This window comes from Littorina saxatilis, linkage group LG11, assembly GCF_037325665.1.
Source record: "Littorina saxatilis isolate snail1 linkage group LG11, US_GU_Lsax_2.0, whole genome shotgun sequence".
NCBI lineage: Eukaryota > Metazoa > Mollusca > Gastropoda > Littorinimorpha > Littorinidae > Littorina > Littorina saxatilis.
Genome location: NC_090255.1, coordinates 8,905,092 through 8,930,345, shown reverse-complemented (window position 1 = coordinate 8,930,345; position 25,254 = coordinate 8,905,092). Strand labels below are relative to the sequence as shown.

The 25,254-nt window shown below is 42.1% G+C and overlaps 1 protein-coding gene across 1 annotated transcript in view; it reads right to left on the bottom strand.

The window, feature by feature from the left end:
* Positions 1-19,233: 19,233 nt before the first annotated feature.
* The window catches only part of LOC138979694 (solute carrier family 25 member 32-like), a 34,058-nt gene continuing 28,037 nt past the window's right edge, over positions 19,234-25,254 (bottom strand). Inside the window, exon 7 of the mRNA XM_070352426.1 lies at positions 19,234-21,758. Coding sequence (XP_070208527.1) covers positions 21,632-21,758 — 127 coding nt within the window. The 3' untranslated portion in view covers positions 19,234-21,631. The remainder of the gene's footprint in view (positions 21,759-25,254) is intronic.

Sequence of the window (25,254 nt, the reverse complement as noted above, 5' to 3'; positions counted from 1 at the left end):
CATGCATTTCCGAGTTCATGTTTTGCGAGGATGGGGTAAGTTATGCACTCATAACAAGCATGTGATGTCGGATGACTCTTCAATTCAGAACTCACATGTGCTACATTTCAAGTTTATTGGTTGCAATATATATTGTCAGATTACACTTAAATGTGAAACTTGTACAATGTACACAAGATCAGTGGTGTAATGCATGATGAAATGTTCAGCAACATGATTGTATGAACTGATACGGTGGCCACAGCAACCACAGTTTCACTATGATTGTGCAACCTACTTTACCTATATATAGGCCTGTCAGATAAAATGAACAGCACCCATTCCTCATACTTGATAACAAAGCATCTTCCCTAATTTAGTTCATAGTTAACAACAGAAAAATGTGCACTTTAATAATCAGATGATAGACTTCGGTGCTCAATCTTTAGGACACTTGACGCAGTGTTCGACTTTCTCCAAACTACAAAAGTTTCTTCAACATTACATTATTTTGAGTGACAGACCTTAAAAAAAAAATGTATGAGCTTATTGACCGAAGGCCACATCTGCACAGACTATAAATAGATTGAACAAGGCACAATCCTTCCCGTGAAAAAAATGGTGCTGACTCAGATAAAAACATCCCTCCACTTGAACGCATCGCATCCACTTGAACGCATCAGAAGCCTGACTAAACTTTCAAAACGCTCATGAAAAAAAAAGTCATTTGATTTGTGAACAATAATCATTTAAATGTTCTACGAGGAGATGAGAAAACGCAGAAAGTACACGTGCTCAGAACTTTAATTAGGCCTAAAAAAAAATAGGTGTGGTTACGGTAACCCGACCTACCCTATTTTTAGGGGCCGATCCTATAGGTCCAATTCATTCTTCTTACTCGGCGTGACGTTATCAAATGGATCGGCTAGCTTTAGCCCTAAGGGACACAACTCCGCTCATACTCTCTTCGCGCCGCCATATTGGATGCCGTCTTTGTTAGTTTTCTTCATTGCACTCTTGTTCTTTTTGCGTATTTCACTGTGTATGCAGACAAAATGAAGAAAACTGTGCATGCATGAGTCCAAAGGGGATCTGCCTTTTTAACACAACAGCACAACATAAAAAGTAAAGCAAGAATACATTATTATATTCATTTATTTATTATTGCTTTATCTCAAATTACCATGCAGACAGTGCACCAAAATTCACAAGATAAAGCTCTCAAGACAGGCAAATGAGGTACAATGCAGCTCAGGTAACTACTGCAAAGTATAATTTTCAAAGTATCCTATCACAGTGTTCACTCTAAAGGCACAACCGATGGACAATTGTTGATTAGCGCACTGCACACAGCAAAAAATAACCAGTTATAATCGTCTTCTCCGCTCAGTAACTTCCTTCCAGTTGTCACCCTGATGGTAAACAACTTTAGGGATCCTAAAGTGTGCCTGCTGACTGCAGTTTTTGGCCACACAACGTGTCATTTTCACTTTTGTCGAGTCGCCACCCAACGCTCAAGCACTGTCAGAGATCGTGCAAGGCATCCAACATGGCGGCGGATGACCAATTCCAGAGAGTTACGACCCGTGATTCTCATACCGCGCACGCCGAGTAGAAATGCTGTTGTTAACTTGAGTTTCTGCAATGGGCCTATAACTTTTTATTACATTTGTCAAAACAAAAAAACAAAAAAAACAAAAAAAACCGAGTGCAAAAAACGCAATGAAAGCAAAAGCGCCCGTGTCGCACACTTATTTCCCTGTCAAGTACCGTACTTTCCGGGTCATAAGGCGCGACTTTTTTCCTCGAGTTCGACCCCTGCGTCTTGTATAACGAAGCGCCTAATCCGTGTATGAAATACGAAAAAAATCAAAGAGACCGCTTGAGTACCAGTCAAACAACTTGTGATAATGCATGTTTCAGCTACTAGGTACTGCCCTGCCTTTGATCTGGCCGCACACACAGATTTCCACTCTGTTAAACTCGGTCACTGACCCCGATGCAGGAAGTGTTTCCTCTCTCAGATATGACAGGGGAACCACCTCTCATGGCAAAAACTGGGTCATTGACCCCTGGGAAGAAGGTCGTGTCTTATAACAAGGCCACCCAGCTATCACAATGCCTTTGGTCACTGACCCCGATGCAGGAAGTGTTTCCTCTCTCAGATATGAGAGGGGAACCACCTCTCATGGCAAAAACTGGGTCATTTTGGTACGCCCTATTGGCCCCCTGCGTCCAATGGGTGACTGGATTACAATTTTTTTTTTTTAAAGAAGGGGGTGCGTCTTAGATAACAAAGCGCCTTGTCACCCGGAAAGTACCGTAGGTTTAATTTGTACACATTAGAAAAAAAAAGTAAAAAAAAAAAAAAAAGTTATTGCCTACCTACCTACCCTATTTTTTTTGGCTATGTTACCGTAACCACACCTATTTTTTTTTTTGGCCTTAGGGTCTGATGGAGCGAGCAGGCAACAAAGAAATGTATCCTTCTGAATGCAATAAATCAATACAGTAATGGGGTCTCCGACTTCTGATTACCTGCACACTCAAACCACAAATCTTATCTTGCTGCATTCGTGCGGCGGTCCAACTTTCTTTGCGTGCTGCATTTAATTATGTAAACCGACAAACACGTGGTCACACACATGTGGGTCCGGGTCGATCCAATCAACTCGTCGTGGGTTGCGGTGACGTTTCATCACGATTATTGCCATTTCAAATATAGGCTACGGACTATCGATCCAGGCAGTGCCTATAAAAGAAGTGGAACTCGTATGGGTAGATCTACACCATGAAATAGGGTTCGAACATTTGCGACTCTTACAACCCAGTACTACAATGGTGAAGACGTAGGAATATGTCTGCGCGCGGATCGATGACGAATGTGCTGAAGCGTGTACACAGGGAACACGGCTATCTTCGTGTTAGCTTGTGTTACTGGTACACGGCTACCATGAATGAAAAGTGAAAAGTAACAGCTCAAAAACTGCTGGAGATTCATACAGAGGATACAAACCGGCTGTTCTCACCTGTAAAACTGCTGTGTTCTTACCCGGTGGAGAGATCTTGCTGTGTGATGTGCACACGTGTGATGAGGAAGAGTGAGTGAAACTCTGCTCTGGTGTTGGCAGGAGCCGGAAATGGGTTAATGTTTGTGTGCGTGCGGAAGAATACGACCGGCCTTTGCGTTCATTGGTCAATTTTATACATGTATTCATTCGCAATGTAACGAGAGAGTGGTGGAGGGGGGGTCATTTTTATCAGAATGTTATCAGATTTCTATTCTGTACACGCAAAGAAAACCAAAGCTGCGAGTTGTGTATTCATAAATATTTGAACCACCGATTAGATTGCAAATGTTTCCTCTAGGTTGAGGTCTATCATGGCCCTTCATCGATTTTCTGAAAGCAGATGACGTAATTTTACACCATAATCTATTCGCTGAGAAAAGACAGAGAAAGAGGGGGGTTTGAGGGGGGGGGGGGGGGGTTGAAGCATCTCGTATCAAATGTTCTTGGGGGGGGGGGGGGGGCCTTGATCGTGGAGAATCATTTGCTAGATGCTCTTATACATGGTTGAGGGAGGAAGTGTGTGTGGAGGGGGGGGGGGGGGGCATGAAGCATCTTTTACCAGATGTTCGGGGGGGGGGGGGGGGGGGGGGGCGGTCGTGGAGCCTCATTTGCCAGATGTTCTCAGCATGCGAAGCTATCTGAGAGGGAAGGGAGGCCGGATTGCGCTGAATGTCTGGCCAGTTGCATGGTTACCACATTGCGGATTTGCTCTAGATTGTGTAGGGATAAGCTTAGCGGTGTAACGTCTGTGGTTTGAGACCCAATCCTTGATTCAAAGGCGCTCGAAATGTGTGTGTATTTCCCTAAGAGGTGTGAGTGTCAGTGTGTGTGTGTATATATATGTATGTATGTGTGTGTGTGGTGTTTTTACATTTAGTCAAGTTATGACTAAATGTTTTAACATCGAGGGGGGAATCGAGACGAGGGTCGTGGTGTATGTGTGTGTGTATGTGTGTGTGTGTGTGTGTGTGTGTGTGTGTGTGTGCGTGTAGAGCGATTCAGACTAAACTACTGTTTTTTTTTCTCGCGGTAACTAAGAAGCAATGGCACAGCTACAGGGCAAAGGCGGCCAACGCTACAGTTTCAAATCTACACACTCCTTCTAGTGAAAACGGTTTGGCTCACCATTTCATATATCCCTCCACTTGGACATACCAAAACATTAACAGTCTGGGCGCGTGCAGTGTGGGATAATTTTTGTATGAATCAATTTCGTTGTTTATTTCGAAACAATAAAATTCTCTAAACCCGGCGCACACAGAAAGTAGTGAGGGTCGCGGTGTGCAGCAAACTTAGACAGTGCATGGCCACTATACTACTATAATAGTATGGTGTTAGGTGTTTGTTCGGAGGCTATCGTAGGGTCACACTCTCAGCCACATCAGTATAACATCAGACGAATGTCTACCACTAAGTTTATTCATTAAAGTATGGAGCATAAGAATTATTAAGATATAAAGCAGCATACAGTAACAGAGCTGAGCACAGAGTGAAACTCATTAGCATAAGGATGCTGTGCTGGAAGAAGTTTAGGGTGCACAATGTACTCTTGACTTATTCCAACTGATGATACCAGACCGTGGGAAGAGGTCTGAGAGATAACAGTCAGGAGAGGCTGCGAGTGAGTATGAATGTGTGTGTCTGATTTTTACGTGGTAGCACAGCTCTCTACTTTTTACATAACGTTTCACTCTTAAACTGAGTTTTTAACAAAAGGTGGTCCTGAGTTTTAACATCTTTTATGAAATAACATATGAATTAAAGATTATGCTTTGAATGGTTCCCCCCCCCCCCCCCCCCCCCCAAGTAAGACAACGCATACGACCATATCTACCGGTACTCCTTTTACAAGGATTTTAACATATATACGTCTTATTATACCCCCACCCCCATCCTTATGGAGAGTGTGTCCTGGGTCCTAGTCGTCGGGGGCTGGCTTGCTCGGCCCTACCCTATTCCTTTCCTCCTTTTTTTTTTTTAAATATCATATCTGACAAACCATGCCTGAAGGACACTAATTCTCTCCAAAAAAAAAGAGGCTGGGTGGTGGCACAGTTGATACTGTACAACATCACTCTGACACTCGCTGACAGCGCTTGTTTCACAAGATGGTGCAACCGTCTCTTATCGTACCGGTGTGACGTTTTCACCTTTTGCCGTGGTGATATTTCGATTCTCGGCCTCGTTGATCTAGTATAAACTCTACACTGAACAAAAATCCACCCTTCGATAGTACTGATGAGCGACCTTGTGTACCTTACATTCATGGGGCCAAATTTGTCCAACCATAATTTTTTTATTTAACTTAGAAATTTGATTCATCCTAAAATGTTTCCCTTCTTACTCAAGGGACGTAACCACTCGGTACACGTTTTCGAATAAATCGATTTGGGGGGTGAAATATATTACCAATTTTCTTCACATGCAAGAAACTGATATGCTTTTCGTCCACAAACTTGTAATTTCACTTCTTAATTTTACCGGGAAACAACATTTCAGTCTTGAGGATATATCGAGGGGGAAACTTGATATGTACACAGGCGAAAGATGAAATCGTGACACCGTAACAGCGCGCAGTGGTGATACAGTGGAACCCCCTTTTAAGACCTCAACAAATCTGAGAGATTCATTCATGTCTTAAAAAGGAGTGCCTGAGTCTTAAAATGGGGGTACATTTACAGAGGTTATGACTGAGAAGAAAATTAGCAAGGTCCAGTCTTAAACTCGAAGTCGGAGAGGTCAATCTTAACTTGACTGGACGGTCTTCAGTAAAAGCAGTGTCAGCTTTAGTGAGCAGAAGACAATCATCAAGGCATTGATGAGGCCAAGGACAAACAGAGATGACTACCACACAATGTCCAGAGAGCAGCAAGTCAACCTCATCAGGCTGCGTACTGGCCACAACAGGCTCAATGCTCACATGAACCGAAAGTTCAAGCTGGCGCCATCACCAACCTGTGCCTGCGGTCAAGAGGACCAAACAGCGGAACACATCTTACAGCGATGTCCCTTACTAGATGAGGAACGAAAAGAAGTGTGGCCGTCACCAACTCCCTTGCAGACCAAACTATACGGCAGTCGACAGGAGTTGGAGAAAACGACAACATTTATCACCAGTGCTGGACTGATTGTGTAACCTCTGCGAACGCCAAGAAGAAGAAGAAGAAGAAGTAAAAGCTAGGGAGTTCCACTGTAGTCCACCTAACTGCCATATACTCAAGACTGAAATGTTGTTTCCTGGTAAAATTAAGAAGTGAAATTATTTATGGACGAAAAGCATGTCAGTTTCTTGCATGTGATGAAAATTGGTGGTAAAATTTAATAGACTTCACCCCCAAAATCGAATTCTTCGAAAACGTGTACTGAGTGGTTACGTCCCTTGAGTACGAAGGAAAACATTTTAGGATGAATCAAATTTCTAAGTTAAATAAAACAAATTGGTTGGACAAATTTGGCCCCATGAATGTAAGGTACACAAGGTCGCTCATCAGTACTATCGAAGGGTGGTTTTTTTGTTCAGTGTAGAGTTTATACTAGATCAACGAGGCCGAGAAGCGAAATATCAACACAGCGAAAGATGAAAACGTCACACCGGGTGCCCTGTAGTGATCACACTATTGCTTTATCTGTTAGGCAACGTAGTGACATGCGAAGGAAGACTCTTGACTTGATTGAACTTCTAAAGATGCTGTGGTAGGTCAGTAAAAGCTGAGTTATTGTACATTCTGTTTACAGTCTCAGTTTCCGGTGCCGAAAGGCTACGTACGCTCAGTTCCTGTGGATGAATAACAAGTCGCGTAAGGCGAAAATACAATATTTAGTCAAGTAGCTGTCATTTTTCAGCAAGACCGTATACTCGTAGCATCGTCAGTCCACCGCTCATGGCAAAGGCAGTGAAGGACTTGTGTGTTTGTCCGCTTTAAAAAAAAATAAAAAGGAGGAGGGGTGAGGTTGAGATGATGATGCTCTGTGGAATTCGTTAAAATGAAAAGTAGTTAAGATGTTTCTTAGTAAGAATTATAAGTCTGTGTTCTATATCCTGAATAACGGGTTTGTAAAATGATTTTTATTCAAAACAAGTTAAACAGTAGAACCTTTCAGGATCACCAATAAAAGCAAATAGAAGGTGTCGTCACAGTACATCACAGTGTTTATATTTGGCAATCACTGAGCTGTTGGCCGGTGCGACATTATAAACTTGTGCGAGTGACCTGCCTCGCTCATTCATGGTTGATAATACAAAGCACTTGAAAGCCCCTGGTACAGTGGAACCCAAATTTCTGAGACGCCCCCTATCACTGAATTTAAGACTCCCTCCCTTTTAAGACCCTGTTTTCTCACACTTTCTATGCATTACCGCTATAAATTAACCCCCGTTTTAAGACTCCCTCCTTTTTAAGGCCTGATTTTTTTAGATTTTTAGGTCTTAAAAAGTGGGTTCCACTGTAGTAGGTAGGTCAAGTTTTGGCACGGAACTCCGATTCGTGATCCGCCTGGCATGATATCCATAATCCTAAACTCAGTCACTGACATAACGGTTTGGCCGTTCATAACTTGCGTAAATATAGTCATCACTGATATCATTGCATTTAAAAAAAAAAGTGCTCAGTACACTAGTACATAACTTAGGGAGAGTCCAGAATGTTTTTTCTTAACATGTTTTTACTTCTTTTACATACATTTACAGCATTACAACAATAGCAAACACAAATAAAAATAGACAAAACTAAGGAAACAAGAAATTCCTCCGAGGTAGGAAAAACACCCCCGTTGGTCAAAGGGAAATAACCATTCTCACTGCCACCAACTGAGAAGGTTATTTTCCCTTTGACCATTAATATGTCCCTCTATAAGTCCTTGTAGAATCTTAATCCACCAATAACTCCCTAACCGTGTGTTTGACTGGTCCCAATTTTTGTAAGGACCGTCTCAGGAATGTATAGAACCTGTTCACCAAGTTTGGTGACGATCGGTCCGTTCATTCTTGAGATCTATATGCGAACACAAACACACAAACAAACAAACAAACAAACACATCGACCGAATCCTATACACACCCCTATACCGGGGGTGTAAAAGGTAAATGCATCTTCGAGTCAATAATGTAAGTCATAGTATCATGTCACTTCGAACAGGCTAAACTGATATTGTGTATAGTCTTTTGAGAAACTGAACTCCGTGACGCGTCGATCCGTTTTGTCGCATCTATCTTCTGTTATTCGATCTCACATCGTTCGATATTCTTTCATGTACCCTTTGGGAGTTTCATCTGTTTCAATCCACCTGTTTCGTCCTATTTTGTCACAATTCCCTTGAAGTTTACGTACAATTCAAGCACTGAGTAGATTTCTGTCGGGAGGTGGGTGTCACTGTGTGTGTGTGTGTGTGTGTGTGTGTGTGTGGTGTGTGCGTGTGCGAGAGAGGGAGAGAGCGAGAGATACAATGTAGAGAGATCCAGAGAGAAAGAGAAAGCCTGAGAGAGAACAGAGAGACTGAGAGAGACTGAATGAGAGAGAGAGAGAGAGAGAGAGAGAGAGAGAGAAACATTGAAACATTGAAACATTGAAACATTGAACTTTATTACAGGAAAGATAGCATTAGGTCCGTAGGACCTTTCTTACAGCTAGTCCTGATCTAAGCAAAATGGTTATAATCGAAATGGGAATACATAGGAACAAACTTTTTATGATGAAACGCAGACACACGCAATAATAGTAATATAAGAATAAGATCATTTTTTATCGACATGTGATATACAGATATACAACCATACATTATCAGAACACACACACACACATATATATACACGCACACGCACACGCACACGCACACACACACAGAAGACCAACTAACTTATAAGGCAAGCCAACATAACACGACACACTAACCAAATAAAGGATCAGGTAGCAAAGTTAAAAAAAAAAAAAAAAATTAAAAAAAAAAAAACCGTTCATGACCTAATATATACCATCTTAGATTATGAAGGAATCACCATGCCAATATAAAATGCAGTAATACTATCTTAGATACTAGAAGGAGTAATACACGAGAATGTATTCTTATCACACCAAGTTGACGCAAGACACATACATGCACATTTTCAGAAGGATAAAAGGCACACATACGTTTGAGCAACCAGGCACATTACATTAAAGTGATGTTTGAATGTATTTTTGCAGATGTGTTTTGAATGTTTTAAGGTTACTGGTCGATTTTAAGCATGTAGGTAGGGAGTTCCAGACATAAGCTCCCGAGTATGAAAGACTAGTTTTAAATATGTCAATGCGTGGCTTCGGGCAGGCCAGATTATGCTTGAAAGTGGAATACCGAGAAGGTGTTGATTGAAACAAGTGAGTTAGATATTCGGGTGCTTGGTCATGTAGGATCTTGTGCATGAAAACTGATTTATTAAATAAAAGCTGTTGTTTAAGTTGAGGTATATTGAGGGCTGTCAGTTTTGCGTCAGTAGTTAGTGATGGGTCAGGCAGAATGAGTTTAGCTGACCTACGATGACGAGAATTTATAGTTTTGAATAATGCATCACTACAGCCATCCCAGATGACAGAGGCATAATCAATGTGAGGTTTGATGTGGGCGTTGTAGAACATTTTTCGGGCGTCTAAAGTTATGACTGACTGAAGTTTTGAAAGTAGGAATAAATTTCTTGAAACGCGTTTACACAGATGTTCAATGTGGGAATGCCACCTAAGCTTATCATCGATAATCACGCCTAGCAGTTTGTGTTCGCTAACCTTTTCTATTGAGTTTCCGTTGATGGTGAGATCTAGTGAGAGGGGGGACAACTGATGCTTCTGGCGCGTTGTAATTACCATTGATTTAGATTTCAGAGGGTTTAGGACCATGTTGTTTTCAGAGCACCATTGTGAGATGTCTCTAAGGGTGTGCTGAAGAGATTGTTGAATATTTTCAAGACGTCTATTTTGTGTCCGTAGTGTTGTGTCATCAGCGAGCATGTGGCATTCTACCGAGTTGTCAGAGAAGTGAAGTGGAAGGTCATTAACGTAAATACAGAAAAGAATAGGACCTAAGACAGAGCCCTGGGGTACTCCATATAACACGGACTCCTCTCTTGAGTACGCACCATGTACATAGACTTGTTGCGATCGGTTTTCAAGGAAAGACTGAAAGAAAGACAGAGAGTCAGATCCATTGAGATATAGTGATAATTTGTTGAGGAGAATTTTATGATCAACGAGGTCAAAGGCCTTAGAAAAATCTAAGTATACGACCCCAGAGAGCTGGGAGGAATTTATGGCTGACAGACATTTGTCTGTCAAAAGCGAGAGCGCAGTAGAACATGAGTGGTTACTGCGGAAACCAGACTGCAAGGGGTGGAAAAGGGCCAAACGGTCCATGTATTTTGTGAGATTAATGTGAATATGTCTTTCAAGAAGCTTTGATAGTACTGAGAGTAAGGAAATAGGGCGGTAGTTGCTAATATCAGAAGTGTTTTTGGATTTGGGGAGAGGAATAACTTTAGCTTTCTTTAGTGCTTGCGGAAAGGTGTTGCGCTGTATGCAGAGATTAAAGATATATGTGAGAGAGTCAACTGTGTAAGGAAGGGAGAGTTTTAATAAGTGGTTGCTGATTTCATCAGGTCCTGAAGATTTTTTGTTCTGAAGTTGTGAAATCAGTCGTCCTAATTCGTGCACTGCAATGGGTGGGATTTGAAAGGGTGCTTTATTCGCCGTCTTTTGTTTGCAGTAGAGGGATAGATTGTCAGAGTTGTTGGGAGAGGCATTGTCAGGGTTGCTAAGAGAGGTAGCTACAGACGAAAAGTGAGAGTTAAAGATGTCTGGCGTTAAGTGACGGGGGATCTGGGTGGAGTTAGAGGTGGAACCTCTAATGAGTGAATTTAGTGCACGCCAGATCTGCGAGATATCCCGGTTATTCTCAACGAGTTTATTAAAGTAAGCTTTCTTTGAGTCACGAACCATGTTTTTTAACCTATTTCTAGCTGTTTTATAATCTTGGAACTGTTTAGCTTTTTTTAACAGGTCACGCTGATCCATGGCTTCAGTTATTTTATTGGACATCCAGGGTGGAAGTTTAGGATGTTTTACTCTCATTTTCTTTATAGGTGCGTGCTTGTTTATTATAGGTAGTAGGGTGTCATACCAACATTCTAATGCTTGATCAGGGACCGTGTGGTTGAAAACTTGGTCAAATCGTGCTAGAGAGAGAGAGAGAGAGAGAGAGAGAGAGAGAGAGAGAGAGAGAGAGAGAGAGAGATGTCATCGCTGTGACAAAGAAAGCCGACAAAGCACCTCTTTGGGCCCACAACCACAGAGTCACATCCACTGACAAGACGGCATTTTACTCAGTGACCACTACAATTCACACATGAACACTAGCCACCTTTTACAACGACATCTCATGCACAACGCCCTTCAGTCAAACGCCCAGCCTTTGTTATCTGTTCAACTGGCCACCGGCAACCATTGCATCACTCACCCCTCATCAAGACGATTCAAGTGACTCTCCCCCGTGTCGATCTCAAATAAAAGCCCTCTTATCGGCGGATTCAAAAGGTACACGAACTGACGCCGCGCGGCATGACGTCACATGATACACATGAAATACTGTACAAAGGATCGTATGCCAAGCTCACAACTTTCTTTAATTGGTGTTTAACGTCGTTTTCAACCGCGAAGGTTATATCGCGACGGAGCTCACAACTGAAATGTCTCCGTCGCTGTGAAATACAAGCACTGAAGGTTGGTTGGTTACTTGAGTTTTACGTCCTCACGGCAGGAACTAGAGCCTATTAGGGACATGAAGTGTTTATTATGAAGGAAAAGACCACATGCCTTTGGGTACACTGACGAAATGACACAGTATGACGTCATATACATGAAACTTTGTACTAAGGACGTCACATGATGTACATAAAATACTGTACTAAGGTTTGTATGCCAACCTCACGACTCAAGTGAATGTGGGTGGAATTGAAATGTCTCCGTCGTTCTCAAATACAAGCGTTGAATTGAAGGAAAAGACCACATCTGATACCTTTGGGCACATAAAAAAAGAAATGACGCGGCATGACGTCATGTAGGGGAAGGGCTCCTAATATGGACCACTTTTTGTTTTATGCTGATAACAAGCTTGTTTTCTTGCGAAGAAGTTTCATTTGTGTTTGGTAGTCACAGTATGTCTTAGGTTAACCGTTAGGCCTTATTAGAGTGAAATAGCTTTGATAGACATTCAGGAAAAATTAAATACAGAAAAAAATCACAAATGGTCCATATTAGGAGCCTGGGCGCCTAAGATGGACCAGTGAAGCTGCCTTCACGAATCAGTGTAAAAAGCCCCCTATACTTCAAAATAACATGATACAACTTAGTGTACAAGTCAGACTAATTCAAATATGCTTTAGATTTATCTGTTTCGGGTTGATGAGAGCATTATTTGAAGCACACCAGGAAACTAAAGAAGCTTATTAAAAACAGAGTGAAAATAAGTGAAATTATCAACTTCCACGAAAAGAAGACTTTTTGTTATTTTTTTTTTAATTCTCGAAGGCTAGTTATAGGTTATTTCCAACAAACTTCTTAATGAATTAGTAAAAATAGCCTTTAGCTTTTCATTTTCTTTGATTTGTTGAAGGTCGTCCATATTAGGGGAGTCGCACATACTTTGAGATTTTGCTGTTATTTTTTGTTTGCAGTAGAAACTCGGGGTCAACACTGCTAAAATGTAACAAATGCGGTCTTAGCTGTCATATATAGCAATTTTTGTGGAGTAACATCTTTGGCTGTGGACAGAAACGACTGAGTCCGTTTTAGGCGGCAAATTTAGAGTGAACGCTGCCAAAAGTGAAAAAAAGAAAAAAAGCCTAACGGTTTTGAGATTTGTGTTTCTGCAACTGTTTTGACATGTGCAAGTTATCCAGAGAGGGTGAATACAGCGAATAAAACTTTTTTGAGCGCTCTAGCGCCGTTAGTTTGTCAGAACAGGAGGTGGTCCATATTAGGAGCCGGTCCATATTAGGAGCCCTTCCCCTACATGACATACTGAGGATCGTATGCCAACTACACAACTCAAGTGAATGTGGGTGAAATTGAAATGTCTTTGTTGTTCTTAAATAAAAGCGCTGAATTGAAGGGAAATACTTCTTAATACCTTTGGGTACATAGAAACAAAATGACGCGGCGTGACGTCTTGTACATGAAATACCATGCCAACCACCCAACTCAAGTGAATTTGGGTGAAATTAAAATGCCTCCTTGACGGGCGCAATGGCCTAGTGGATAACTTGAGACGCCGCCCTCCCAAGCGGAAGGTCGGGAGGGTTCGAATCCCGACCGCGCCCGGGTGGGTTAAGGGTGGAGATCTCCCATGTCAAATCAAGTTAGGTGTAGACCTGCTAGTGCCCTACCGGCCCCCTTCGTGTGTACACGCAAGCGCAAGACTGACAAAGCGCGCACGGAAAAGATCCTGTTATCCATATTAGAGTAGGGTGGGTTATAGAAATACAAAAATACCAAGCATGCATCCCCTGAAAGCGGCGTATGGCTACTTCAACGGATGACACCCTTCAACGGCGGGGCAAAAACGGCCATATACGTATACATTAACCATGGTAGTTACAGCCCATAACAGGGACGTAGGACGCGGTACCAAATTTTAGACTTTTATTTTTGTTTTAAAGAAATCCGATGATGATCACATGAACAAAAGCAGATGTGAGAAGAAACAGTGAGTTCACAAACACATCCACATTACGTCGATCAATGGACCTGGGACCCCCTCGCCGTACCAAATGTTGTGGGTCTGCTACGTCCCTGCATAAACAAAGACTGAGAAGAAGAAATATCTCCGTCGTTGTCAGAGAGTGATCGAGGCTCTTCAGATACGTACATCGGATATCTTTGGTGACTTTTTTTCGAGTTTAGGCGCGGCAACACACAAAGAGCTTTACATGCCGGAGGGGACACAATTAACTCAAGTGCATGCGGGTAAACTTGCTATTTCTCTGTTGTTAATAACGAGCCTGAATAAAATGACCACACCGCTCGGGATGCCTGTGGGCACTGTTTTGAGTTTAGCCGAATGACACTGGCCGATTGGGACACTGTGAGATCTTTTTCCTGCTTCAAGGCACACTATGGGGCACCACTAACACCCTCCCACACACACCGGTCTAGCTGGGTGGGCAATTTTCACTTTACTTTACTTTACTTTACCACAGGTGACACAAAGCCAGGTGGCAGTCGCTGTTTCAAACGGTGGTCTCAGGTGGCCAACTCCTCCTTTGCAGATTTGACTGAGGTTCTAAAAAGTTTCGATTTTAATGAAACTGGTAGCCTCAGGCCCCCACGCTCCGTTCGTCTGTTGACATGTCGGGTTAGGTGAGAAAATGAGTCTGTAGCAGTCAGAGGTAGAGATTAAAGGCATAGACCTTCGCGTACAAACAATGAGTGGGTGTCATCCCAATCTGCCGCATCCCAGTCTGGCGTACCCAGTCTGCCGCAGCTTAGTCTGCCGCGATGTCTATACGAGTAGTTATAAGTATGGCATTTTACTATCCTACTCAGATTTACGTCGTGTGTGTGTGTGCCAGTGTGTGTGTGTGTGTGTGCCAGTGTGTGTGTGTGTTTGTTTGTTCGTTCATGGGCTGAAACTCCCACGGCTTTTACGTGTATGACCGTTTTTACCCCGCCATTTAGGCAGCCATACGCCGCTTTCGGAGGAAGCATGCTGGGTATTTTCGTGTTTCTATAACCCACCGAACTCTGACATGGATTACAGGATCTTTTTCGTGCGCACTTGGTCTTGTGCTTGCGTGTACACACGGGGGTGTTCGGACACCGAGGAGAGTCTGCACACAAAGTTGACTCTGAGAAATAAATCTCTCGCCGAACGTGGGGAGGACCTCACGCTGACAGCGACCAACTGGATACAAATCCAGCGCGCTACCGACTGAGCTTCATCCCCGCCCTGTGTCACAATGTGTGTGTGTGTGTGTGTGCATGCGTGCGTGTTTGTGAATGTATCAGGGTGTGTGTGTGTATGTGTGACTTGTCACGAGAAGGACTGCACCTTTAACTGACTAAATTAAAGCCCCCGAGGCAGGGACTATCTAATATAGGTCTATGCCCGAGGCGACCGCGCTTAGTCTGTTGAGACACATTCAGGAGGGAAATTTAAATCTTCAGAACCGAGACAGAGATGGACATTGAGGAGCAATCAGTTACAACACCCCCCCCCTCCCCCCCCCCCCCCCATTTGAATGGTAAAATGGTGGTGATGTGATTGGGAGGGGGTGGGTATTCTATAGATTCACGCTATTTCCGTTCGTGGTTTTGTTTGCCGACAGCACAGATCAACTGAGGGCCCCAAAGGGGGGGTATCATCACGATCACGGGAAGGGAAATTTTAGCTTTCACGATCACAGTTACCTTGATTTTTGTTTTCACGATCACGAACACCAGTGGCAAATCACGGTCACGGTAAAAGTTGCAGGTACAGAAAGCACGTGTCAAAGTAAACACAACCACACAGTAATTCGCTCCTCTGGATCTATTGTTTATTCAACACAAAGTGACAACTGTTGCACTTTACAACCTGGAGTCCAGGGGTAGACCCCTTGTGGGGTACATGAAGAGTTTTAGCTATTTTATGAACAATTTATGGCTTATCCTTGATTTTAAACATGATCAACTGGTGTCAGCAGCCACTCATTATTTCTTTTAAAGTTAGTATTAATTTTTTTAATTTTTTTGACAGCCGGGGGGGGGGGGGGGTTCCGGAACCCCAGTAACACCCCCCCCCCTAATCCGCCCCTGCACTCATACATATTCAACTCCCACACCCTCACTCACACACATGAATATAATTTATACTTGCACAATTTCACATTTCCAGAGCTAAATCTTTTAAACCCATTTTCTCAAAAACTATTGGGTGGATTGAAATTAAAGTACATGTATGTGTGATGGTAGAGTCTATAATAACAAAATCCCCAACGAAGATGACTTTGATCGACTTTGACATGAGGATCTGCATCAAGTGACCCAAAATGGCACGTCTCCCCGCCATAGTTCCTGAATTTAACCCATTGTTGATAAGTTTACAGGCGCTAAAATAAAAAACGCTCGCGCTGGACCCGAGTACTCTTCAGACTGGCTTCGCTCCCCCAGTATGAAAGTTTTTGTCTTGTGCACGTGGATTTAAAAAAATTTTATTTTTATTTTACACAATTAAAAAAATTATTAGAGTAAAATAAAACATTAAAACGTTCATAATAAACAATAGTAAACAAGAATTTAATTAAAAAAAATAAAAATAAAAAAATAGATCGCCCATGCCGGGAATCGAACCCGTATCACTTTGGCCATAGGCGGAGGTGCTTTCCACCAAGCCACCAGCTCTGACAATGTTGCCAGTGAACTCAAATGCCTAGGGTGCTAACTTTGCTCGTTCAGGTCGCGCAGCACGCGAAGTGGCACACGCACGCAAAGCCTGGTGTCGCTGGCTGGCTGGCTGTTCTATTAGCCGAACAGCAGTTTTATCCCACCGCGAATTGCGCCCACCGCCAAGAGTCGTTTTTGTGGATTATTTCGCATTCAGGTCCCAGGTAACATTATGAAGTTTTAATACGATCAATCGGACCTATTATCAAGTTAGTGTAACAACTTTTGAACGAACTGCGCCCCGTAGTTTCCCAGCAATAAGCTGTTAAGCCCAGACAGACAGACAGACACACACACAATTAAAGTCTGCTGAGCCCAAGTACTAGCGTACTCGGGGATAAATCCAAGCTTAATGCAAAGAAGCGACAATTAGAATCTATGCCAAGCGTGTCCACGTTGCTGGGATGAAAAACACATTTCCTGTTTCGGTTTTGGCTACACGCAGACTCGATCAGACTCGAGCCAGTCGAGGTCACACTGAGCGAGTGACAGCCGGACGTGGCAATGTCGACAATGTCAATGATCTCAATCAAACTCGAAGATCTTGAACAAATTTCAAGATCTTTGCCTACATTCAGAACAGTCATAGAGCAACATAGACAGGGCCGGACTAGGGGGGGGGGGGGGGGGGTACAGGGGTTGCGTAACCCCCCTCCCCCCTGGCTTAAGCATGTACCTCCCAAACGCTTTTTTTTGTGGGGGAGGGAGGGGGGGTGGTTGCATCTGGATCATCATGAAATCCGAGGAGAAATCGCACCTCTCACCCCCTTTCGAAAGACATTTTTCTTCAACGATTTTTGTGATGAAAAGTATGAGTCCTTACAATCTCAATTCTTCTTCATTGCCTCCACCAAGGGGGCTTCGCCCCCTGGACCCCCACCAGGGGCTTTGCCCCCTGGACCCGCATCTGTAACCCCTCCCCCTAGTACTTACCTAGTCCGGCCCTGATAGATCAACATACCTTGACATTTCGTCTTCGGAAAGACGGACCCGGCCGTAGCCTGACCTTTCCACCAAGGAAGGCATTCTCGCCGCCTGCTTTGGTCTGGCTTGAATCCACAAAATATAACAGAAGTTCGATGACAGTACCGCTGCACGCCATTTTTGATCTTCGAATTCGAATTTGACTGAATGCACTCAAAACTTTAGCACGAAGCCCTTCCATTGGATGAAGTTTGGCAGACTTTTGCAATTCGCCTTCTGATTGGATCTCTTTTTTGTGTGATTGGTTCTCTTAAAGGGAAGCAATCGCTGTCAAAATCATATTTCTGAATGTGTTGTTGCTTCCCTTCAATCGGGATTGGCTCCATGACCAATAGAGGATCATAGAGTGAAACAGCTGTGAAAAATGTACGTTGAAAATAAAATGCTTTGCAATAATGCCCATCACGATCACGAAAACAAACGACGATCACGATCACGAGACTTGATTTTTTTGTCATCACGGATCACGGGCAAAGTCCCATCACGATCACAGAAATGGAAATTTCGGCAATCACGGTCACAGAAAGGTCAAAAAACGCCAATCACGATCACGATTTTAAACCCTTTGGGGCCCTCATCAACTTGCAACAAACTCGGCTCAACCGAAAGCCTGTGCTACAGCCGTGTACACGTTACTGTTTGAAAAGGGCTTAAACACTGTTGTCACTGAATGTGAATGCAGTCAAATGAACTGCTGTAAAAGACCTGTTGGTACTGATATTGCTGGCTAGCTTGTCACAGTATGACATTGTCACTGCGGAACTGCTTGGAAAGAAAACAGGAAAGCTGATGCCATTCTGTCAATCTAATGCACTGAAATACGTCCGCTTTTCTTTCACCTTCCGAACACACACACACACGCGCACGCACACACACACATACACACACGCACGCGCAAACACACACACACTAAAAATAAAACTCAGGTTTTAAACTCAACTGACATTTATTTTTAGAAATCAAAACACAAAACAGACAAGGTGGATTTGTTTTGTTTTCTCGCAGATGCATCATGACAGTGTTTAATAGCTCTACAATCTTGTCTTTCACTTCTCTTTTGTGGGATAGATTGATGTCTTCATTTCGGATCACTGACAGACATTGTTTACACACACACACACACACACACACACACACACACACACACACACACACACACACACACACGCACACATGTAGGCAAGCACATATAATATATGCTCTCTCTTTCTCTCTCTTGAATCAACCAACTTACATTCATACATACAGAAATAACATTTAAATTAGTGTGAATGAAATATGTCGTTCAGTGTTTGTGTACTCAAAGCAGTGACCTCATTCTTTCTACAAAATGCATAGCCTTCAACTGTACACCTAATCCTGTCAACTCACTCACTGGAACTTTAACACAACCATGCATGAAATTACCTGCTTAGTTAGCAGATACATGAAACATAATTACCGCACACACGCACGCACGCACCCACGTGTGCACACATGCATGCACACACACACACACGCACACACACACACACACGCACACACACACACATAAACACACTCATTGAAACTGTCAAACATTTTCTATAACACACTGATTTAAAGCACATACAATCATTCACTTTATCAACCAATTTTACAAACCGCACAAAATCTCAGATTAACAGGGTAACAATTTACTAAAATGATACTTTAATGTCAGACCAAGACATAGAACTGTTGTATGCGACTAATTTGGACTTGGACATTTCCCTGTCTTCAAGCTTCAAACTCAAATAACTTTATGGAAGGCTGGACAAACAATACTGAGAATGTTTTCTGACTAAGAAACTCCCAACTCCCAAATTGTGCAATCTGGAAAACTCAAGAATGTTCTCTGAAACTTTAAAAATGCCCAAAATCCAACAACTGCTTTCTTTCTTTATTTGGTGTTTAACGTTGTTTTCAACCACGAAGGTTATATCGCGACGGGGAAAGGGGGGGAGATGCAATTGTTTCTTGTTCACAAAAGCACAAATCAAAAATTTGCTCCAGGGGCTTGCAACATAGTACAATATATGACCTTACTGGAAGAATGCAAGTTTCCAGTACAAAGGACTTAACATTTCTTACATACTGCTTGACTAAAATCTGTACAAAAATTGACTATATTTTATACAAGAAACACTTAACAAGGGTAAAAGGAGAAACAGAATCCGTTAGTCGCCTCTTACGACATGCTGGGGAGCATCGGGTAAATTCTTCCCCCTAACCCACGGGGGGGGGCAACAACTGCTGAAAAATCTTGTGACTGACTGGGAACAATATCATTTGGTACACCGGTGTGAACTAATCATAAGCATGAAACGCAACATCCTTCTTTTCCCCTTTTACAAAATTCATTCCTCTTATCGTTATCCGACAAACGTTAAATTCGTCCGCCAAATCAGTTTTTTAACAGCACGCACACAAGCGTAGCTTGTTGTGCTCCATTTGTTTAATTGATTGTATGCGGCATTGTTTTTTGTAATTAACTGAATAAAAACTGTTAAAACCAAACGTCACATTGTCATAGCCACAACTGAAAACTCCAATTTATCTGATTTCATGTTGAGTACTGCTGATTTAGAGCAGCATGTAATACTGAAAAACTGGTTAAACTGTTTTGAAGACAAAATGCCATTTCGCATTCTCCATACTGGGTTGAATTGATAGATTGGTATATATCTTACGATTATATACTTTGATGACAACTGACCTGCAGAGGAATCACAGTCTCATAAGCTGACCATCATAAAATCTTGAATGAGATCTTCACAAAAAATCAAGGCTGCACAGTACCTTCAGTATCTCAAAATATTATAATCCTGGAAGCATTGAGAATCCTGGTAGCAGTCAGACCTTCACTACTAGCACAGAAAACAAACTCTGGTAGGAATAGACAATTTTAGGAAACAACTCTGCAAGGTTTCTATGTGTAGTGAAAGAGTGAATACCTTGGCTTTTCCTCTGATAAATAACTTCTCACATGGCGGGGATGTAGCTCAGTCGGTAGCGCGCTGGATTTGTATCCAGTTGGCCGCTGTCAGCGTGAGTTCGTCCCCACGTTCGGCGAGAGATTTATTTCTCAGAGTCAACTTTGTGTGCAGACTCTCCTCGGTGTCCGAACACCCCCCCGTGTGTACACGCAAGCACAAGACCAAGTGCGCACGAAAAAGATCCTGTAATCCATGTCAGAGTTCGGTGGGTTATAGAAACACGAAAATACCCAGCATGCTTCCCCCGAAAACGGCGTATGGCTGCCTAAATGGCGGGGTAAAAAACGGTCATACACATAAAATTCCACTCGTGCAAAAATCACGAGTGTACGTGGGAGTTTCAGCCCACGAACGCAGAAGAAGAAGACTTCTCACATGCTCCTGTCCACGTGTTTCCTACACCCCTCGCTAGTGATTGGCCCCTCCAATGTTTGTCCGAGTAAAAGGCAAGGGTGTTCACTCTTTCACAACCCATACAAACCTGACAAGAGTTATTTTCTGAATTTGTCTATTCATGAGTACCTGCCCCTGGCCCTAGAACTCAACAGAACTAATATTGTTTTTATTGCAATTACATTCAGGCCTGGTACCCTGCCTGGTAGTGTAGAATGGGAGAACTTTTTCATTAGAATCACAGTCTGGTGTGAATACCCTCCTGTGTCCCCGCAGATCATAGAACATCCACTGAATCCTGGTAGGAGTCACAGTCTGGTGTGACTACCTTCCTCATTGGTGGCAGAAGGTGATAATGTTTTCGTAGATGAGGAAGGTCATGCAGGGGTCACAGGCAGGAGACAGGAAACCCAGTCTGGTATGAGTACCTTCCTCGTTCAGGTGGTAGAAAGTGTAACGCAGTCTGGTATGACTACCCTTGTTGGTGGTAGAAGGTGATAATGTTTTCATAGACAAGGAAAGTGATGCAGGGGTGACACGCAGTAGACAGGAAACACAGTCTGCTATGACTACCTTGCTCGTTGGTGGTAGAAGGTGATAATGTTTTCATAGACAAGGAAAGTGATGCAGGGGTGACACGCAGTAGACAGGAAACACAGTCTGCTATGACTACCTTGCTCGTTGGTGGTAGAAGGTGATAACGTTTTCGTAGACGAGGAAAGTGATGCAGGGGTGACACGCAGTAGACAGGAAACACAGTCTGCTATGACTACCTTGCCCGTTGGTGGTAGAAGGTGATAACGTTTTCGTAGACGAGGAAGGTGATGCAGCAAGCAGGGGTGACACGCAGTAGACAGGGAACCATTCCTTTGAAGAAGGCGGCCCACCCTTCATATCTGGACAGACAGACAACACAGCTTTAGTTCAATGCCTTTATTTACCACAAATGTATCGTTTTACAATCTCACAAAAAAAGGTAGGATAAAAGCTTCACCCCTGTAAGACCCCAGATTTAAAGACTCCCTCTTTTTTAAGACCTTGTTTTCTCAGACTTTCTGTTCAAAATCTCTGTAAATTTACCTCCATTTTAAAGGTCCTTGTCTACATTTTTATACCGAAATCGCCATTTGACCATTAAAATGCAGAGTCTATTATCTACAAATATCAACAATACACCCCCTTTCGATCAGGAAAGACGAAGCCAGTGTAGCCGTTTGAAAATTCATTGTAGTATTCCAGCGTAGTACTCATAGTAGGATATCCTTATTTGGAAAATGCCAAGAGCAAAACTCCTCTCAAATCCCGTGCATTTCGTGTGTTTAAAAAAAAGCGTGGACAGCGCTCCAGTGTCAAACTGTTGCTGCACTTGTTTGGGCGTGGCTATAAGCATAGTGACATGAATTTGATTGGTCAGTATTTTTAGGCAAAGCACATGTTCTCAGCAAACAGAAAACAAAATATTGGAAGCGTGAGTCACGCTACCCAAAAATAAAATCTTTTTTTACATATATTTTTTTTCTACAACTTTTTTCCGCATGGTTCATTCATCCTCTGACATAACTTTTTAGCGAAATCTAACCATAAGATTATTGAAAAAAAGCAAAAATGTAGATGACCACCTTTAAGACACCCTCCATTTTAAGACTCCCTCCATTTTAAGACTCCCTCCATTTTAAGACCAGATTTTCTCAGATTTTTGGAGGACTTAAAAGGGGGTTCCACTGCAAAATAATTCCTCCAGTTTCATGAAAAAGGTGTCATTTAAGGCTGTAGGATACTTCTGCGACTCGCTTATCGGATATAGAACGCTTTGTGTGTCGTAACAGGTAATCCACGCATGAGGTAGGTATGTATGTAGGTATGTATGCATGTGTGTTGGTGTGTCGGTGTGTCAAGTGTGCAAGTAAAAAGGGTATTGTAGTTGTACATATATTACTTTAGATATTTTTTTGTTATCATGGGTTTTATAAATTTTCTTCTCTTCTTCTTTTATAATTATTAATTAATGACCTATATGTGCTGATGACCAATTTAATTTCCTTTGTTGGATCAATAAAATGTTATGAGTTATGAGTTATGAGTTATGAGCCATATCCATATGCAAAATAATGAAATAAACATTCGGAAACGCCAGAAGTTATAAAATACTGACATTTTTTATTAGTTCAATTAAAAACAATAGCTAAAACCTGCATTTACGGGAATAGAGTATACAACAAAATAGACTTTCCTATTTTTCACACAACAGTCAGCTTGTCTTCTTAGCTCAGTCGTTAGTGAAGTGCGCTAGAGACCATGAGGTCGCCGGTTCGCGCCTTGCCATGGTCGGTACATTTTTATTTTTTCTTCAAAAATGGGTTCATAGGTGTTATTTCTGAATTCACCAGTAAAATCACTATGTTGGATGTTCTATTTTGCTTCCCTCTTTCTCTTCTTACGTTTTTGATCATCTCACTACCTTGCTTTTCTATTTGGAAGATAATATGCTCTCTTTTCTGAAAAATGGGTAGGGGGTGCAGGGGTAGTAAAAGCATCACAGTTCAAGATTTTGCGCGACAAGGTGTATTTCTTTTAAAATTGGTGAAGAGGGATAACTCAACTTGGTATCTAACACTATTTCTGAACACTGTAATCACTTTAACACTTTTAATCTATGTTTGTCTGTGTTCCATGCTTCAAATTGAGCTTCAAAAATGGATACAAAAGGTGGTGTTTTCGAATTCACCAGTAAAATCACTACGTTTGATGTTCTATTTTGCTTCCCTCTTTCTCTTCTTCAGTTTGTGATCATCTGATTGTTATTTTGTTTACATTTTCACAATGCAACATTACAATTTCTTCAGTAGTATTTGCCTGAAAAAAACTGATATCCATGCTCAAACTTCAGTCATTATCTTAAAATTTTGCGCGACAAGCACTTTTTATTTTGTTTTTTTCTGATAAAGCAAACATTGAACTAACAGAAAAAGTAACTTTTAAAACTACCTAATCACTTTGAAATTGGGCCTCCATAGTATACTCCAGCCTTAACCTGTAAGAAATCAAACCAGACATTTTCAATGAAGTTTGACAAAAAAAACCACTCATTTTGTCTTTATTTCATGACACATTAGTTTAATTTTTATAAATGAAAGTCAACAGAAGATAGGAAAAAGATCATTACATTTTTATACACAGCAGTAGCTTGTGACAAATTTATTAAAAAAATTCATTGTCCTTAGGCCACTTATCTTCAATTTAAAATAAAACCTAAAAAAAAAACTGAAGAAAATAAAAACGATAGAAAAACAAACGTCAGCATGTGATTGGTAAGCAACATTCAAGTCAAGCAGTGACATTTGTTTCATTTGCACTTCAAACACTACCAGATTTTTCTGAATTTATTTTTTTCATCTTACATTGGTGCACATAAGGATATGTACTTGAAGACATGAGAGAGAGAGAGAGAGAGAGAGAGAGAGAGAGAGAGAGAGAGAGAGAGAGAGAGAGAGAGAGAGAGAGAGAGAGAGAGAGGGGGGGAGACTGTGAGAGAGAGAGAGAGGCGGAGGGAAGGAGAAAGAGAGAGAGAGAGGCGGAGGGAAGGAGAAAGAGAGAGAGAGAGGGAGAAAGAAAGAGTGTATATGTGTGAGAGAGAGAGAGTTGCTTTCGTTAGTACCATTAGGAAGAAGTGGGGGTAGTATTATTTTTGGTTTGCCTCCATCGCACGTTCCCACCAAGGGGAGGGAGGGAGGGAGGGAGAGAGAGAGAGAGAGAAAGAAAGAGAGAGAGAGAATGAGAGAGAGAGAGAGAGAGAGAGAGAGACTCGGAGAGAGAGACTCGGAGAGAGAGAGAGAGAGAGCGAGAGAGAGAGAGAGAGAGAGAGAGAGAGAGAGAGAGAGAGAGAGAGAGAGAGAGAGAGAGAGAGAGAGAGAGAGAGAGAGAGAGAGAGAGAGAGAGAGAGAGCACATAAAAACTTATGCACATAAGACTGCACAAACACAAAACACACTCACACACATACTCTCTTCTCTCTCTCACACACACTGCAACACATATTTACATACATTTTATTAGCAATAGTTTGATTCAGCACGGTACTGCACCACATCGTTCAAATTATCCATCACAGGATGCAAGACATGAGATCTTGACTCGAGATTCGTTTCTGACAAAAAACATCATATATCCACAAAAACTGAATACACAAATATCACTTTTTATTTTATTTAGGGGTACCATGGAGGCAGTGCAACATGTCAGTTTCGACAAACACATACATTTCAAACAAATAACTCTTTGGAACTTGGAATGTCCTTCAAAAAAACATTCTGGAATGTTCTCTTCCCTCCCCTCCCTGTTTTGTTTTGGGACATAAGGAAGCAGTTCAATGAGACACTTTGATTTTAATCACGA